A 19,748-nucleotide genomic window follows, 5' to 3' on the forward strand; every position below is an offset into this window, starting at 1 on the left:
TTTCGGTTGCGTGTGACGGTTTAAAAAAAGAATGATTACCATTTTAGTCCAAAGCGTAGTCTGAAATTAGAGGGTCTTTATTTTAGGGAATGTAGTGTGACTGCGGCGTGAAATTAAAAGCTGTCCAGTAGGCCAAGCGATGAACTATTAGCTCAGTTCAGCGCTGATCCCAATGTAGGCGCACTGCACTTGGGGTCGATGCCTATTGGTTAAAGGGCGAGTCAACCATGGACCCCTTTCCTGATTGCTCTTGATTGACATCTCCTGGAGGTGCACGTTTGGTTGTCGGAGGGGGTTGGGTTTGTTGCAATGACATGTTTGGTCCTTGACTTGTATGTGAAGACGGGTGCTTTGTTGAAGTCTTGGTGAGGGGCTGACTGGTGCCTGCCACACAGTAGCATAGCAAGACGTTGAGGAGGAGAGAAAATAGGTGTAAGGAAGGACTAAACAAAAAGGTACTTGTTTCTTTAAAATCCCCTGATTTGATTTACGTGAGTCACTCGGCACAGCAAAAATAGGACTGAAAACTGGTCCAATAAACACCAGCTGTGTGTATATAATGTAGCATAACATTGACTGGAATATGCATCTAAGGCATAGCGCATGTTCGGCATCAGATGTTAAAAGCAATCTTTAGGTTGAGTATGTCTCCTGGTTACGGTAGTGTAGTGATACTGAAACATAATCTAGAGGCCTGGACTAATAATCCAGAGAATGTGAATTCAAATCTCACCATAGCACCTTGAGAATTTAAACTCTTATATAAAACAAAAACCTGGAAATAAAAAGCTGGTGTTGGCCCAAGTGGCCACGAGGTTTAAAACCCCAACTGGTTCACTAATGTCCTTCAGGGAAGGAAACCGACCGGCCCCTTGCCCAGTCTGACCTGTGTGTTTGACTAACCCACGTTGCTGTCTGAAGTGGCCTAGCTAGCCACTGTGTCCTCCTGCTGCGGCAGCATTGTGGGAACACTTTCACCACGCAGACTGCAGCGATTCAACAAGGAGGCTCACCGCCATCTTAAGGCAACCAGCGCTGGGCAATAAATGACGGCCTCAGGAAGGCAAATGGAATGTTGGCCTTTATTGCAAGGGGGATGGAATATAAAAGCAGAGAAGTCCTGCTCCAACTGTACAGGGTATTGGTGAGGCCACACCTGGAGTACTGCGTACAGTTTTAGTCTCCGTATTTAAGGAAGGGTAGACTTGCATTGGAGGCTGTTAACAGAAAGTTCATTAGGTTGATTTCAGAGATGAGGGGGTTGTCTTATGAGGGAAGGTTGAGTAGATTGGGCCTGTACTCATTGGAATTCAGAAGAACGAGAGGTGATCTTATCAAAACATATAAGATAATGAGGGGGCTCGACAAGGTGGCTGCAGAGAGGATGTTTCCACTCATGGGGGAAACTAGAACTAGGGGGCATAGTGTCAGAATAAGGGGCTGACTATTTCAAACTGAGATGGGGAGAAATTTTTTTCTCTGAGGGTTGCAAATCTGTGCAATTCACTGTCCCAGAGAGCTGTGGAGGCTGGGTAATTGAATATATTTATCTCCGCCTTAAGCAATAAGGGAATAAAGGGTTATGGGGAGCTGAGTCCATGATCAGATCAGCCGTGATCTTATTGAATGGCAGAGCAGGCTCGAGGGGCCCAATGGTCGACTCCTGCTCCTATTATGTTATGGTCTCACTCTAACAGTTATAAACCGCACAATCTCACCCCTTTCTGGAAGTAGATCGATGCCACATATTCATTATTTTCTACATAAATTCAGGAGTGTGACAAAGTTCTGTCCATTCTGCTGGACTTGAACATTAAAATTTCAGCTTTTAAAGTCTCCTTCCTTAAACCCCAGACACTATTTTCTTTTGGCTGGTCTTAATCACATTGCTGTGTGTGGGAGCTTGCTGTGTGCAAATTGCTGCAGCGTTTTCAACATTACAACAGTGACTATACTCCAAAAGTGCTTCATTGGCCGTATAGCACTTTGGGACGTCCTGAGGTCCTGAAAGGTGCTGTCGAAATGAGAGTCTTTTTTTCCTTATAATCTGGGGAAACAAATTAAGGAAGAAAGCCGAGAAAGTTGCTTTGAGGAGTGGCAGTGGAGTGATTCTTTTGCAAGCGACTGAGTTGCTTTTGAGCTTGGGGAAGACTGGAAAGCTCACCGCCGTGTGTTGGCAAGTGAACCTTTCCAGCCTGATGCCAACTGTTCACTACCCACCCGCATAGCTTTCTAATGAGACTTCTGTGTACCGCCTGTGTCGAGACTTCTGTGTACCGCCTGTGTCGAGACTTCTGTGTACCGCCTGTGTCGAGACTTCTGTGTACCGCCTGTGTCGAGACTTCTGTGTACCGCCTGTGTCGAGACTTCTGTGTACCGCCTGTGTCGAGACTTCTGTGTACCGCCTGTGTCGAGACTTCTGTGTACCGCCTGTGTCGAGACATAAGGGAATTAAGGGTTACGGGGAACGGGCGGGTAAGTGGAGCTGAGTCCACGGCCAGATCAGACATGATCTTGTTGAATGGCGGAGCAGGCTCGAGGGGCTAGATGGCCTACTCCTGTTCCTAATTCTTATGTTTACCGCCTGTGTCGAGACTTCTGTCTCTTGCGACAATCAAGCATCTAACAATTAAGGATTTCAGTTCTAGTCTATGCTGAGACCACTAAGCACTATCTGAAGCATGTTTGAACATGAGCAGTTGGCTGATTTTCTGAAGAGTGTACACAATTGAAAGGGTTAAAGAACCACAGGTTGACATGTTGGAGAGCCAAACTCTGGCACTGTCGAGCGGTGGGAGGTTGATTTTGAACCAGGTACCAAACTCGAGCCAGATGCTGAGTGTGCAGGAAGGAATGGAGATCCTGGCACCAGTTGGCACATGACCTGTGAGACGAGGGAGAAATACCGACCATTTTACCCTCTAATGTTAAATGCATGGTAGCCACAAATTGCTGTGTTGAAGTGGAGCATATTTAAGAATAGGTCGAAGTGTGACGGTACGCAGGTCAAGCCTTGATGATGTGGCTTACTTAATTTCCCGGTGAAAGTGTATGAAGTGCGAGTGGTACTGAACACGGTCCCTTGGTTATGTGGCCACACAAGGGGAGAAAATGATCACTGGAATGTTCCTACTACAACTGGACATGTGTATAGATTTCAAGTACATTTTTCAACGAGGCAGGTGAAAATGCTGTCCTGCCTGCTTGCTTTATAAATACCTGAAAAGCGCTGGATATTCCCAGCGCAAAGGAATGTCGATCGGACTTGAGACCCTGCAGGATTATGTGCCAGTTGCTGAAAGGATTTTGGTTGACCGTGTTATGGGGACAAACATTGAGCTCAGCTCGACCAATCGAAATTACTGGCAGCTGACCAATCAATTCCTCGTCATCGATGCCTTATTTCTATGAGCATTATGGATGTTCATTGCCTCATCAACCTCCCAGTTAGCACAGACCCAGTGCTAGCTACAGTTTAAAAACCGCTCCTGCTCCACTCCAATATTGTCCTTTAACCCCAGTTACAGAGCACGGCACCATTTACAGCACAGAAACCGGCCATTTGGCCCAAGGGTGTTTATGCTCCACACGAGCCTCCTCCCACTCGACTTTCATTCAGAGTTCATAAGGTTCCCGAGGTTGATTTCTGAGATGAAGGGGTTGACTTATGAAGAAAGGTTGAGCAGGTTGGGCCTGTACTCATTGGTGTTTAAAAGAATGAGAGGTGATCTTATTGAAACACAAGTTACTGAGGGGAATCTAGAACTAGGGGGCATAGTTTAAGAATAAGGGGTCGCCCATTTAGAACTAAGATGAGGAGGAATTTCTTCTCTCAGGATTGTAAATCTGTGGAATTCTCTGCCCCTGGGAGCTGTGGAGGCTGGGTCATTGAATAAATTTAAGGTGGAGATAGACAGATTTTTGAACGATAAGGGAGTGAAGGGTTATGGGGAGCGGGCGGGAAAGTGGAGCTGATCAGATCAGCCGTGATCTTATTGAATGGCGGGGCAGGCTCAAGGGGCCGAATGGCCGACTCTTGCTCCTATTTCTTATGTTCATCATCTTACCCCATCAATACAGGCAATTCTCGATTATCCGCACACGGATCCAACAGGAAACCATTGTAACAGGATTTAAAATTTCGGCCCGGGAAGGCATTGGGTTTTAACTTTATAATGTCAATCGCTCTAACGGAGAAATTGTTCACCTGGCAGACCCCAATCCCTGAGGGACCCAGATAATCGAGAGTTGCCTGTATATCCTTCTATTCCTTCCTCCCTCCTGTGTTTATCCAGCTTCCCCTTTAATGCATCTATACTATTCACCTCAACCACTTCTTGTGGTCGCAAGTTGCACATTCCTGTCGCTCTCTGGTAAAGAAGTTTCTCCTGAATTCCCCATCATTAGTGACTCATATTTATGGCCCCTGGTTCTGATCTTCTCCGCAAGTGGAAACAATTTCTCTACATCTACCCTATCAGACTCTTTTATAATCGTAAAGACCTCAATCAGGCCACCCCTCTCGGCCTTCTCTTTTCTAGAGGAAAGAGCCCCAGGCTGTTCAAGTAAATTTCTGTTTCCTACATCGGGGAATCTTGTGGGCTTCCGGAGTGAGATTGCCAGTTGGTGCTGAACTGCAGACACTCTTAACAACACTTACAAAGAACTGGATTTACAGTTCATCGGAATCCCTTTACCCAGAAAAGAGAGACTTCAATCAGCCTGGGCTAGATTTAATTGCTAGATTAAAGTCCCAGAAGTGATGAGTCAGTAACTAACGTCCGATTCTATCTGCCTGTGTGGTGGGCTTGTGTGATTGCTGGTGCTCCAAACCTATTGTGTTCTTTTTAAAAGGAAAAAGCAATAATTTGGAACTTTTAAAATCCCTGTAACAATCCTACAAACACTACTTATTCTATTCTCCCATTCTTAACGGTTTATTTCCATCGGCATTTCTTCCTTTTTGTCTCGAGTTATGATCTTTTAGCTACTGTATGTTGAATGTCCTCTACTAGTTACAGAACGCGGAGGCTGAAGTTTTGGTGGCCTCAGCTAAGTAAACTTTAGTGCCATATTTTTATGGGGTCCAGGAACCAAGGACACACTCTTCTTCTCCATCATCATAGGCAGCCCCTCGGAATCGAGGAAGACTTGCTTCCACTCTTTAAAAAAATGAGTCCTTAGGTGGCTGAACAGTCCAATATGAGAACCACAGTCCCTGTCACAGGTGGAACAGACAATGGTTGAGGAAAGGGAGGGTGGGACAGGTTTGCTGCACGCTCCTTCCGCTGCCTGTGCTTGGTTTCTACACGGTCTCGGCGACGAGACTCGAGGTGCTCACCGCCCTCCCGGATGCACTTCCACCACTTAGGGCGGACTGGTCTTTGGCCAGGGACTCCCAGGTGTCGGTGGGGATGTTGCACTTTTATCAGGGAGACTTTGAAGGAGGCATCTTCTCCAGCCCTAACCAGTTAGCAGTCAGTGTATTTAGTTTGTTGCCTGTTTGGCTTGTGGATTCACATTTTCTTTAAATCAAGTATGGTGTCAATTAACTGCAGGGGTCAGCATGATCGTGGGAACAGCAAAACTGGCTTAATACTGGAGTCTTTTATTGAAGCGTCAGATTTCCCTTGTCGGTTGTCTACAACTTCTAACTGACCAATTCGAGGACTGCAGTAGTGTTCCGACTGCTTCCTTACTTCCTCCCCCTCGCTTTCTGCTTGTACCTGCTACTCAACGTTTACAGAATTCAGACAGCTTCAGAGATGAGGCAATAGCTGGGAGCGAGTCCAGAGGTCATCCTTGACTTTATTTTGGCTGTCGGGTGAGTGTCACTGGAAAATATTTGGAGCATTGTGTTGCAGCAACATTTAATGCAGTTTGGCACTTTTCGTTTTTCAGAATGCGAACTCGCGCTGGAGTCCAGCTCCCCAGAAGACAGATTGGATAGGCTGGGGTTGTTTTCTTTGGAACAGAGGAGGCTGAGGGGAGACTTTATTGAGGTGTGTAAAATTATGAGGGGCCGATATAGAATGAATAGGAAGGACCTATTTCCCTTAGCAGAGGGGTCAACAACCAGGGGGCATGGATTTAAAGTAATTGGCAGAAGAATTAGAGGGGAAATGTCTTCACCCAGAGGGTGGTGGGGGTCTGGAACTCACTGCCTGAAAGGATGGTAGAGGCAGAAACCCTCACCACATTTTAAAAAGTACTTGAACGTGCGCTTGAAGGGCCATAACCTACAGGGCTACGGACTGAGAGCTGGAAAGTGGGATTAGGCTGGGTAGCTCTTGGTCAGCTGGCACAGACACGATGGGACGAAATGGCCTCTTCCCGTGTTGTAAATTTCTCTGATTCTACGGATTCCAGCTCCCCAGAGGACAGGCCCACTCCAGGTAGCCCACGTGAGTGGCCTATACGATATGATCTAAGTGAGTTTCGTCAAGCTGTCGGGGTCTTGTGATTCAGTCTAATCCTTCTTTACCCTCTCATAGTGTCGCAGGTTAGCGATCTGGATGCTGTGGCCCCTTACCTAAAGACAGTCACAAAACTTTTGCCCTGGTTGAGAGTTAACCAGGGATCGAGTCTGCGACCTTCCGGGTCTCATGGGTCAGTTCCATTGGTCAGTGGGACGCTGTTCACTCACAGGACCATTGATGTACCGCTTAGAAGTGCAGAGTAAGATTGGTGGTACCTTTTTTGAGAAGTCTGTGATCAAATGGCCTCCTAGTCAGGAGGAGGCAGTTCGATGATGGGACAGGACACAAGCCGAAGATAGCAGAAGCTGTGGGAGCATTGAGTATTTTTGCGGTACCAAATTTTAAAGTTGCTTTCATCGAAGGATAGACTATTTTGCAGCCCAATCTCCGCACCAGTTCACAAAATTCCACTTCCCTATTTCTAATAGTGTCCTATTTATATTCCAGCTGGTAGTGTTCAAAGCGGGCTGCTCTAAACTAAAGCTGATCTCACCGGGTTTATGCTAATGGCTGCCCGGATACAATTCACGTGCTTGCCGGTTTGAAACTGCCTGTGCAATCACACATTGAAGTGAATCCAGGTATGGACCCAGAATAGACCAGTTACTGTGTAATGGGCATAGCGAAGCAGTTAATGTATTCCAAGATCAACTTGCACTTACTCCTGTGGTGACGCCACATATAGGACCATCTTACGGCAGCTTTTTAAAATAAACATCTACCTATGGCAGTAGAGTATATTTTTAGTCGGTGAACCTGTGGTTTTAACTGTGTGTCTTGCGCGTTTTTTTTTCCAACCGCTGATCCGTTGTCCCATGCTTTGGCTAGCTTTAATTTTCAGTTCTGCGTTGTACTTCGTCACAGTAGAGAAGCCGAGATTTCAATCAGGCCTTTATACCGGGGCTGATGTGAGTCTCTGCTCGAACTCAAACCGAAGCGGTTGCTCCGAATGGGAGAATTGCTCACTCATCATTCTGTACAGTTGGTCAATTTATCACCGCTCAGCCACAAAATGGGCATTGTTCACCGGCAGCACTGCACACCTGTGACGATGCTGAACAGGCTGTGCTGTTATAACTCAACTCACAATGAAAGGGAAAAACAAAAGCTGCTGTACTTTTATGGGAGTTTACTATATCTTCAATTCTGACCTGTTCCTCCATCTCGAGCAAGATTGTAACTTTCATTCCATGGCTATGTCCTCTCAGTACTCGGGGATCACCCCGAGAAGGGGTGGGTATGATTCCCACACTCCCCAATGACCAAGAACCTCCTCTGACTCTCTCCTCCCCCCCCCCCCCCCGCCCCAAAATCCTGTATGCTTTTTTAGCAGCCTTCTCAACTTGCCCTGCCACCTTCAAAGATTTGTGTGCCTACACCCCCAGGTGTCTCTGTCTCTGCACCCATCTTAAAATAGTACCATTTAGTGTTTATGTTGCCTCTCCTCATTCTTCTTACTAAAATGTATCACTTCACACTTTCTTAACTTTCATCTGCCACGTGTCTGCCCATTTCTCCAGTCTGTCTATGTCCATCTGAAGTCTGTTACTATAGTTGACCACGCCATCCTCCTCATACGACCCCTCGAGCCTGCTCAACAAGGACCTGCCAATCAATGAGGGAGAGGAAAACTAGAAATGGAGGCTTGGGAAGATGGAGAAAAGAGCGCGAAGAGGAGAATGAAAGAAACAGGCTCAAGACGAAGGGGAGGGAAATAGCAGGTTCGGGATCTCGCTTTAGTGTATGGGGCTTACATTATTGCATTGACGTATGTGGCCCACTCATTGTTTCAGGCATGTGTATCTGGCCTCCAGCTCACAAGGTAAGCGTATCACTGTCCAGAAGCACTGAAGCAAGTTCTAGGAGACCATGGTTACCTGTGCTGTATCTCTAGAGAAAGCTAAACAAGTTTTCTCCACTCCAAGCACTATAATGCCACTTTTATTGGGAAGGATTTATAATACTTTTACAAGTGAAACTGAGCACAGGGCCAGTGGAAAGGTTCACTTCCCCTTCCTGAGAAAGGAAACTTTCCAGAAGTTGTCTGAAATAAAAACACTTGTTTTAGTTTTGGCATTTGAAAGTTACGTGCCTGTTTTCTTCCTTTTTTGAAGAGGGATAATATTTTGGTTCTCTTGAGACCTGCCCTTCCCTCGCTACTCCCCAATCAAACTAACTGATGAGATAAAAAGAAAAACCGGGAATGTGGGAAATGCAAACCAAGTCCATCAGCTTCTTGGGGGGGAAACAGACAGGTTGTCGTAGTCGGTAGAAACGCTTCAGCCGATCTGATAGTATCCAGTCAAGCAACAACTTCCATTTATACAGCGCCTCTAATGTAGAAAATGCCCCACATCGCTTCACGGGAGAGTGACCAGACAAAAATTGACACCGAGCCAAAGGAGGACATATTGGGACTGGTTGAAAATGTAGGTTCTTAAAGGAGGAGAGAGAGAGAGGCGTAGAGATTTAGGGAGGGCATTCCAAAGCTTGGGGCCCCGGCAGCTGAAGGCACAGCCGCCAATGTGGGGTGAAGGGAGTGCGGGATGCACGAGAAGCCAGAGTTGGGGGGACATCGAGTTGTGGGTTCAGAGGAGGATTAAATGGGATCCTGAGATTGATAAATAGTGGCAGAGAGTACAGAAGCCAGATAGTTATGCTAAATCTATTCAAAACACTTGATCGACTCCAACTGAGCTATTGTGTACAGTTCTGGACATCACACTTTAGGAGCGACTTGAAGGCTTTGGAGAGGGTGCAGAATAGATTTACCAGAATGGTTCCAGGGATGAGGGATTACAGTTAAGTGGATAGACTGGAAAAGCTGAGGTGGTTCTCCTTGGAGCAGAAAAGGTTGAGAGGAGATTTGATCGAGGTGCTCAAAATCATGAGGGGTCTGGACAGAGCGTGCAGAGAGAAACTGTTCCCATTGGCGGAAGGGTCGAGAACCAGAGGACACAGATTTAAGGTGATTGGCAGAAGAACTAGAGGCAACACGAGGAAAAACGTTTTTACACAACGAGTGATTCGGATTTGGAATGCGCTGCCTGAAAGGGCGGTGGATAGAGATTCAATAGTAGCCTTCAAAGGGGAATTGGATAAATACGTGAAGTAGAAAAAATTGTCGGGTTCTGGCGAAAGAGCGAGGGGAATGGGACTAACTGGATTGCTCTTCGAAAGGCGCAGATTCGATGGGCCGAATGGCCTCCTGTGCTGTATGATTCCACAGAGATGGGATGGGGCGATGCATGGCGGGATTTGAACTTTGACGATAAGTAAGACGTGATTTTTTTTTTTCCTCCTGTGTCTCTTGTGTCTGGGAAGGCACCTAGCTCCAGGACTATTTCGCTGTATACAAGCAGAAACTAATTGGTAAATACGCAACAGCTTGTGGACTAGATCGAAATTGTAATTACTAGACAGGGGCCACTGTACATGGCTGATTGACCGTGTAATAGATACTAATGATTTAGAATGCTGGACAAACCCTTCACAAATGTTTGAAGATTTGAACCGGGCAACGCCATTCAGCCATTGGGTCCACAAGCTTGCCAAGTCTTTTTTTCTCTGAATTTGCCAAGTTAGCGTAAGATCATGTAACCACAGAGTTGTGAAGCAAGCATTTTAGCAATGTGCTGCCTTTCAACTTGTGAAAGCAAGGTATGACAATGAACCAGAAATGCGAGGGTCTACAAAGCAGGAAAGGATGAACAGCCTGGGTCACTTTTCTCTTAGGGGGGGGGGGGGGGGAAGGGAAGGGGTGACCTACTAGAGGTCTTTAAAATGCTGAAAGGTTTTGATAGAGTGGATACAGAGAGAATGCTTCCACTTGTGGGGAAGAGCATAACTAGAGGCCACCAATATAAAAGTCACCAAGAAATCCAATGGGAATTCAGGAGAAATGTCATTACCCAGAGAGCGGTGAGAATGTGGAACTTGCTGTCACAGGGAGTGGTTGAGGCGAATAGTATCGATGTATTTAAGGGGGAGGCTGGATAAACACATGAAGGAGAAGGGAATAGAGGGTTATGCAGATAGATTTAGATGGGGAAAGAATGGAAGAGGCTCGAGTGGAGCATAAACGCCGGCATGGACTGGTTGGGCCGAATGGCCTGTTTCTGTGCCGTATATCCAATATAATCCTGTGTACAACCAATCGCAGAGCACAGCAGTACTGAATGTGTGAAATGTTCCCTGGTGTGTAGAACTATCAGTTCGGTTGTCTAACTTGAAGGTGTACCTGCCACCGACATTTGTCTGGGCTTGTCGAGGCCCGCTGCCAAATTCATGGTGGGTTTTGAGCTATTCTTGCAACGTGACTGCTCGTCAGCAAATGTTTCTCTCTCTCTTTTTATAAAAAAAAAAGCTATTTTGGTCCTGTGGAATATGTTGTAATATGTGCGCTGCCAGAGAAATGGTCTTTTGTTGAAAAGCTTTGATAAAGCCTACAGGGGAATGTGGATAAGCAATGATTTCAGTTCGGTAGAAGTTTGTGCGGACTCTTCACCTGATCATACAAATTACAGAGGGAGCACATGAGGTCGGATTCAGAGCAAGGCAAAGTTCAGGGTCGGATTGTAGATCTACAAAAGGTTAGGCACGTAGGGCAACGAGGCCATTAAAGCATTTGAGGATGAAAATGTTCAATTTGAGGCATTGGGGAAACGGGGAGCCAATGCAGGTCAGAACAGAGGTGATGGGTGAGCGCGAGTTAGGTACGATAGTATGTGGACAATGTTCCCTCTAAGCTGCGCACATGCATTGCTGCGCACTTTGCCAAGGTACTCCCAAACTTTTCCATTGGAAATATTGCGCGTGCGCCGAGGTTTGAAGGGACCGCGCATTGAGACAAACACCACAAAGCGCAGCTTTGGGTACGGGTACAGCACAGTTGGGAATGAGCTGTCGTTTACGGAGTTTGAAGAATGGGAGGCCGCCCAAGAGGGCATTGCAATAGTCATGTCGGGAGGTGACCCAGAAATGGATGAGCGTTTCAGCAGCGGTTTTGCTGAGACAGGGGCAGAGACAGCCTGTGGGAGGACAGCCTTTGTGATGGAGAGGATACGAGGTCGGGAGCTCTGCTCGGGGTCAAAGAGGATACAGAGGTTGTGAACTGTCTGGTTCAGCCTGAGACGGTGGGAAGAGGAGGTGGGGGAGGGGGATGGAGTTAGTGGCAAGGAAGCTGAGGACAGTGGATTCAGTCTTCCCAACTTTTTGTCTTGGCTGTTGATCTCCTTTTCCCTTCCGTACAAAATGACAACTAGTATTAAAACATAAAATCAAGTCTTAAGTGAGCAGTAAATGGTAGGGAAAAAGTCATATTCTGACTCGAAGTCTAGTAATGAAGTTTCAGATTTGTAAGTTTCATTGACGAGAATCTCCAACCAATATTGTTAGCAGTAATTGTCCTTTATGAAAATTCTAATGTTAACAAGATGTTTGATTTCTCATGTTGGATTTTAAATCTATTCCTAGAATCATAGAACCTTACGGCACAGAAGGAGGCCATTCGACCCATCGTGTCTTTGCCAGTATTGCCTAAGATTCTGCCTGAGCTCACAGTTTGTGCCTCAGACATTCCCGCCTGCATGTCCATCATCCAGACGGCGCCATGGATCAGCCCTTTGACCGCAATCTTTTATTTAAACTCCGTTAGTTCGTAGAAAATATTGGGTTGCAGAAAATGCCTTATTGTTGACATTTCTGAATGTGTATTCTGGAGGTGAACAAAATGGTTTGCTCTTGTTGTAATATATTTTTTTAAAACTAGTTTAAGAACCTTGTCTGACGATTTCTTTTCTCTTTACAAAATGCACAGGACTCCCTGAAGTTGCACAAGAAAAGTGAGGAAATGAAGACCATTGAATCTTCTGCGGAGGAAGGTCGCTATCTACAGACAGGAGGAGAGACGAAGACTCCCCTTGCTTCAAGTTTGGAACTGTCTGAATGTAGTAAAGCTACTGTGTGTGGCACGGGGAGCGCCAGAAACGCTGATGCAAAAGATCAAGGACAAATGAATGGCGAAGCATCTGTGATTGAGAAGTCAGCAACGCTAAAAAACGCCTGCCCTGTATCCAAGTCTTCCAGAACTAAGTTTAGGAAGCCAGGGGTTGGCAATGGGATGGTGATGAACAAAGATTTGGGCCAGCTGAGAGCTAGCCTTGCTGCTGCCAGCTCGGTGAAGGAACGCTCGAGCACTCCGACCTATGTAGATTACAAGAATGTGAGCCCGTGCGAGCAGGAGGCACCGCAGTCTGCAAAGGACATTGCCAGCAGTAAAACATGTGGCAGGACTGTTTTAACACACACGACTAAGGACTCTGCTCTGGAAAAAGCATCGGTCAGACACGAATCTCCCGGGCACGATGCAGCATTGTGCAGCGAAGGGATCTCGCCCCGGCACGAGCGGCCGTGCCCCACGGAGAAGGCCGAGCACACGATCCCCAAGCTAGATAAGCAACCGGCAGCAAATTGCACTTCAGCCGACCATAGAGCCGTGACTAGCACTGACATCTACGGGAGGAGGTCCACCAACGGTGCTGAGCTGGACGGGACCCTCTCTGCACCTTCCCCAGCTGGGCCTGCAGCTTTGTTAAACAGGGCCGCTGCTTTCCCTCCCCCTCAGTCCGCTTCCATCCAGATCGAGGCCGACCCATTACTGGTCATTTCTGAGCTGGACAGCAAGCCAACCGTTGAAAGCCAACCCGTCTCGAGCAGCCTCCCCCTCCACTTTGGCTTCAAGCTCCACGCTCACAGTTTCAGTGCCGAGTCGGCGACGGCTGAGTGCGCGCACGAAAGCAGTCTGCAGCCGCCCCGCCTGGACAGCATGAAGGCTTTCGCTCAGCTCACCGGGGGCAGTCGCGAGCCGGGGTGCTCTCCGGTGCCCAAAACAGACTCTCCGAGTTCTGCCGGCCACACGGTGGCAAGCTTCAAAAGCCTCCTCAACAGCAAACCCTCCCTCAAGCCCAGCACACTGAAAGTGGCGCATCAACAGCTGCAGAGAACGTACCAGAGCTGCCCGGTCCCCAACTCTGCTCTCCAACTAAAGCCTATAAACAAAAGGAAAGGGAAGAGGCCCAGAATGAAAGTGGTTGCCAGCAGTGCTGTTGCTGCGTTTGGGGAGTGTTTAGCTTCACCCATCGTATCATCGGGCCTGTTGAAAACAGCCACCTACAGAACGGAACAGAAAATCCACTCCGACCAGCCTCCAATGATCCGGGCCGCAGGATTTTCACCCGTCTTAACTGAAAGTAAAATGGTTAAGCCTCGACTGCCAAAGTTAACCAAGGCTTGCATCTCTCCGCCACTCCCCCAGAAAACTGAGGGCGCAAGGCACTTTCTATCTCTGCATGCTCACCACGAAGAGAAAGCCTCTAAAAACAGTTCTCAAGACTCCCAGTCGTTCAGTGGCGCCTTCAGTGCTCTCAAATCTAAAAGAGGCCGAGCAAAACCCGACCCCATGCCGCAACTGGAAGAGCCTCCGCGGCGGACTTTAAAGATCCCCGCTTCGAAAGTCCTCTCCGCCGTGTCAAAGCCGAAGGAGTTTGTTCGTGAGAAAGAGCCTCCGATACTTCAGCCAGAAACTGAAATTGTGCCCAGCAAAACGTTTGTGGCTTCCCTTCCTGGAAAGCGGAGGCGTGGCAGACCCAAGAAGCAGTTGCTGCCCACAGCCAAAGCTGTCGCCCCGACCGCGCTGCTTTCCGCACCGTTAACCGTCGCCGACAGCGAGGGCGAGGCGGAAGCGGACCCCGCCGCCGCGCAGCATAAGGGCCTCGACCCCAGCGAGGCGAGGAGCAGGCCGGCGGAGCACGCGCAGAAAGCGGCCCCCGGCGACGACTTTGAGCTGGGCGCTGAAAGCGATTCGAAATCTGCCAAGAAAGGGAAGAGGCAATTGATGAAAACACTTCTAGACAAGAAATTTATCAAAAAGATCAACAAGATGAAGACGCTGAAGCGGAAGAAGCTGTTGAACCAGATCCTTTTGAGTGCGAGTGGATCTAGTAATAAAGGGAAAGTGCAATCGAAACTGAGCAGTACAGTCTCCACGCTCACTGCTACCTTTGGCTCCAAGTTGGGCCAGCAAATTAACGTTAGTAAAAAAGGAACTATTTACATAGGAAAGAAAAGGGGCAGAAAACCCAAAATCTCACTCGACGGCCCGTATCTAAGTAGCGCGCTGTCTCTCGATAATAAGCCGTCGCCGCCAACATCCTCCACAACACTAGGGCAAGTGCTGCCAAACTTCGCGCAGTCGGCGGCCGCCAACGTCCCGGACGTGCTGCCTTCGCCAACCTATTCCCTGTCGTCCGGGGTGAGCGGAAGCCAGAGCCCCGTCAGCAGCGACGCCGGCTTCATCGAGCCCACCCCGGTGCCAAACTTGCACTTGCACGGCAGCAAAGGCTGCGTGGCGCAGGCGCTCGCCCTGCGCAAGGCCTCCAAGGGGCGGCGGAAGCTGTCGCCCCCGACACTGCTGCCAAACTCCCCGTCCCACCTGTGCGAGCTGACGTCGCTGAAGGAGGCCACCCCCTCGCCCATCAGCGAGTCGCACAGTGAGGAGACTATCCCCAGCGACAGTGGCATCGGCACGGACAACAACAGCACGTCCGACCGGGCCGAGAAGTTCTGCGGGCCGAGGAAACGCCGCTACTCCTTCGACCACGTCTCCGTCATGCCGCCCGAGAGCGCGGCGGTCCTCACGGGCCTGAAGGAGAAACACAAGCACAAGTGCAAGCGCAGAACGCACGACTATCTCAGCTACGACAAGCTGAAGCGGCAGAAAAGGAAACGGAAAAAGAAGTATTTACAGCTGCGCAGCAAACAAGACCCCAATTTTCTCGCTGAGTTGGAGGAGCTAATAACTCGGTTGAGTGAATTGAGAATAACTCACAGAAGTCATCACTACATCCCGAGGGACATCCTTCCTTCGATCTTTCGGATCAACTTCGGCAGCTTCTACACCCACCCACCTTTCCCGTTCGACCCTATGCACTATGTCCGGAAGCCCGAGCTGAAGAAGAAGCGGGGAAGGCCCCCGAAAATGCGAGATGCAATGGCTGAAGTCCCTTTCGTCCACAGCCTGGGTTTTCCCCTTGCAAACGGTGGGTTCTTCCCTTCGTACAGTATGCCTTATTCCCCAACGCCAGTCTCAGCCGGCCCTCTGGGACTTGGCTATTATGCACGGTATCCTCCAACGCTGTACCCGCCGCCCCCTCCCCCTCCCCCCTCCCTCAGCAGCACCATGCCCCCTCCCTCGTACATGCATACTGGTCACCTGCTCCTGAACCCCAACAAGTACCACAAAAAGAAACACAGACTCCTCCGACCAGAGGCCTTCTTGGCTGGCAGTCGGACCTCGCTCTTGTCCATGGGCACCTACGCCAGCATTCCGGCAGAAATGGCTTACAGCTGGATGCACGAGCACAAGCATAAGCATCGGCACAAGCACCGGGAGCATCGTTCCTCCGAACAAAATGCACCATCCGTGGACGGTCTAACGGTTAATCCTTCTTTGTTACGGCGGTACACGTACGGGAAGGAAGCCATATCAGAAAGGCATAAACACAAAGACAAACACAGGTGCCACATGCCATACACCCACTTGACGTCATCAAAAGGCTTATTAAATCGAGGGGATCAGTGGGCCCGAAGGGACTCAACCGAGCACGGCTCCATATCTGTCGGATTGCAAACTCCCCTCCAAATAGACTGCACCGATGGGTCAGCGGGCTCCTGCTCCGACCACTACGTGCCCAGTTCCGAGTCGAGCATCAGTGAAGAACATACCAATCTGTTTACAAGTGCAATAGGAAGCTACAAGCCCAGCAAACTCTCTAATGGTCTGGGGCGGAAGAAGCAGTCTGACAGTCCTGAACTTCTCACCACGCAGGACAGCGTGCCCAGCAGGTTAATAAGGAGGGATCGACCACCTTCCAGTGAGAGAACTTCGCAGACCCCACCAGGTAGGAGTCTATGGCGAAAACCTTTGTTTGAAGGTGTTTTGAGATTGTGGCCCCTGTACTATATTCAAGTGTTCTGATGTTGGAGTGGAGCCTGATTTCATCCAGTAATTACCCCTGACAGAATTCCAAAATTAGTGTTCAGCCCAGTAAAATCTGGTAGCCTCAGTACTGGCATAATGGCACAGTGTCAGCTGTGGCTCAGTGGGTAGCACTCTCGCCACTGAGTCAGAAGGTTGTGGGCTTAAGTCCCACTCCAGGGACTTGAGCACACAGAATCCCGGCTGACACTCCAGTGCAGCGCTGAGGGAGGGGCAGTACTGAGGGAGTGATGCGCTGTCAGAGGTGCTGTCTTTCGGATGAGACGTTAAACCGAGGTCCCGCCTACCCTCTGGGTGGACGTAAAAGATCCCGCGGCACTATTTCAAAGAAGAGCTGGGGAATTCTACCTGGTGTCCTGGGCCAATATTTATCCCTCAATCAACATCACCAAAAAAACAGATTATCTGGTCATGATCATGTCGCTGTGTGTGGGAGCTTGCTGTGCGCAAGTTGGCTGCCGCATTTCGCACATTACCACAGTGACCACACACCAAAAGTACTTCATTAGCTGTAAAGCGCGTTGAGACGCCCAGTGGTCGTGAAAGAGGCTATAGAAATGCAAGTCTTTATTTCTTTATAGTGCAGTTCTGGTGTAACGCACATAGCCATTTTGCTGTTTGGGCTGCACCGATGTAGAGGTGCACCTGCAGTGGCATGAATCGAGTACCTGAACAGAGTTTCATGAAACGAGAGCTGAGGACGCAGTTAATACTGATGCATGCTCATTCCTTTCTAATTTCTGAAAACACTCGAGTGTTTATTATTTGATTGAAGTATTTTATTTGTAACCTCCAAGGCTGCTCTGTTCAAATCCTATTAAATATGAAGTTTTCTAATTGTAAAAAAAAAAATGCAGCTGACATTGCACAATTTTTGTTTTTAACCAGAATTTAGGCGCAATTGAGCCCAGGAATTAGGACTGCAGATTGACAATGCTTTAAATTTAAATTGTACTTGAATCTAGGCTTGGTCTTCACAGATGTGATGTGGTTTCAGATTTTGCAGTGGCTTGATTGCTGTATATTTTGAACATGATTAAGAAATGTACATTGTGACCCTGTCACCTTGGGTAGTATCGCGGAGCAGAGATGTGATGTGAATTGAGAGGCTAACACCATCATTTGTTGTCTGGAATACTGAGGGGAGGAAGCTGTGCTTCAGTCGCATAGAGCCTTGGTCAATCCCCATCTGGAGTAACTGTGTTCAGTTCCGGGGACCGTACCTCAGCAAGGATATATTGGCCTTGGAGGGGTTGCAGTATAGGTACACTGGAATGGTACTGGGGTGGGGGGGGGAGGGGGGTTAAAGGGCTAATTTATGAGGACAATGGCGGGGGGGAGGGTGATCTGATCGAGGTGTTTAAAATGTTAAAAGGGTAGATACGGAAAATCTCTTTCATCTGGTGGGGGGAATCCCGAACAAGCGGGTATAAATAACATTCGAGCCAGACCGTTCAGGGGTGCTGGAAACATAGAAAATAGGTGCAGGAGTAGGTCATTCGGCCCTTGAAGCCTGCATCACCATTCAATATGGTCATGGCTGATCATGCAACTTCAGTAACCCATTCCTGCTTTCTCTCCATACCCTTTGATCCCTTTACCCCGGGCCCCCAGCAAACACCACCCCCCCCCCCGGGCCCCCGCACACACAGCCCTTACAGCGGGTGATGGCGGGAAGCACTTCTTCACTCAGAGTAGTGGAAACTGGAACTCTAATTTTTTAAACATAGAAACATAGAAAATAGGTGCAGAAGTAGACCCTTCGAGCCTACACCGCCATTCAATGAGTTCATGGCTGAACATGCAACTTCAGTACCCCATTCCTGCTTTCTTGTCATATCCCTTGATCCCCCTAGTAGTAAGGACGACATCTAAACCCCAAAATTATGTGCATGTTCAAACAATTGAAGCTTTCAAGACGACGATTGCTAAACTTTTGTTAGGTGAGGATATCTGGGATATGGAGCAAAGGCGGCTAAATGGAGTTAAGCTAAGGATCATCGAATAGTGGACGGGCTCAGGGGGCTGAATGGCCTCCTCCGGTTCCTGTGTTGCTTTGTCTGTTATACAATTGTATAGTACCTCTACATGGTATTTTCTTTTCCCAATTGCATTCCTTTGTGACCAGAGTCAGAATCTGCTGACTATTCTGCCCGGTGTGTTGTCCGACATCCGGTGGTGACGTCTGTTTTTTATATCCGTGTCCTGATCTGTGCTGTCACCTTTCCCGCAACACAGTAAAGGATTACCAAGAGATGTGTGTGGGAATCTTCACCGATTTGGACTTGTAACTTTAATAATGTGGTCATTGAGTATTATGGGATAAATTACTGTTTGTAAACTCCTCTAGATACCCCAGAGTCACTGGAAACTGTTTCACAAAATCACTATCAGATGAATGGACGTTACAGGTCCAAAGGGTTTTTGCTCTGTTAATTTGCATTAAAGATGTAGTGTATATTCTTTTTATTTAATGTGTTCCCCATCTATAACAACATAGATTTATAGTTTACAGCACAGAAGGAGGCCATTGAACCTATTGTGTCTGTGCTGGCCAAAAAAGAGCTATCCAGCCTAATCCCACTTTCCAGCTCTCGGTCCGTAGCCCTGTAGGTTACGGCACTTCAGGTGCACATCCAAGTACTTTTTAAACGCGATGAGGGATTCTGCCTCTACCACCCTTTCAGGCAGTGAGTTCTAGACCCCCACCACCCTCTACGTGAAAAAATGTTCTCCTTAACTCGCCTCTTCTCCTTCTACCAATTACTTTCAGTCTATGCCCCCTGGTTATTGACCTCTCTGCTCGAGGAGTTGTTCTGTTTTTGAACGTTGGCTTGAATGAAAATGACTGAAGTTTGAGACTGCTGGGAAGAGTTTACCCTAAATACTAAGAACATTTAGGGGAATGGTAGCGTAGTGGTTATATTACAGGACTAGTAATCCAGTAGGGCATGACTAAAGATCCTGAGACCAGAGTTCAAATCCCACCATGGCAGCTGGGGAATTTAAATTCAGTTAACTAAATAAATCTGGAATAAAAAGCTAGTCTCAGTAATGGTGACCATGATTGTCGTAAAAACCCATCTGGTTCACTAATGTCCTTTTTAGGGAAGGAAATCTGCCGTCCTTACCTGGTGTCGACGGCAATGTGGTTGACTCTTAACTGCCCCTCTGAAATGGACTCACAAGCCACTTTAGGACATTTAGGGATG

General features: G+C 48.1%; 1 protein-coding gene across 1 annotated transcript in view; it reads left to right on the top strand.

Annotated features, from left to right (window-relative positions):
- The window catches only part of ash1l (ash1 (absent, small, or homeotic)-like (Drosophila)), a 203,268-nt gene that overhangs the window by 80,220 nt on the left and 103,300 nt on the right, over positions 1-19,748 (top strand). The window contains exon 3 of the mRNA XM_070868461.1: positions 12,298-16,438. Within this exon, the coding sequence (XP_070724562.1) occupies positions 12,298-16,438 (4,141 nt within the window). The remainder of the gene's footprint in view (positions 1-12,297; positions 16,439-19,748) is intronic.

This window comes from Pristiophorus japonicus, chromosome 30 (genome assembly GCF_044704955.1).
Source record: "Pristiophorus japonicus isolate sPriJap1 chromosome 30, sPriJap1.hap1, whole genome shotgun sequence".
Classification (NCBI taxonomy): Eukaryota; Metazoa; Chordata; class Chondrichthyes; family Pristiophoridae; genus Pristiophorus; species Pristiophorus japonicus.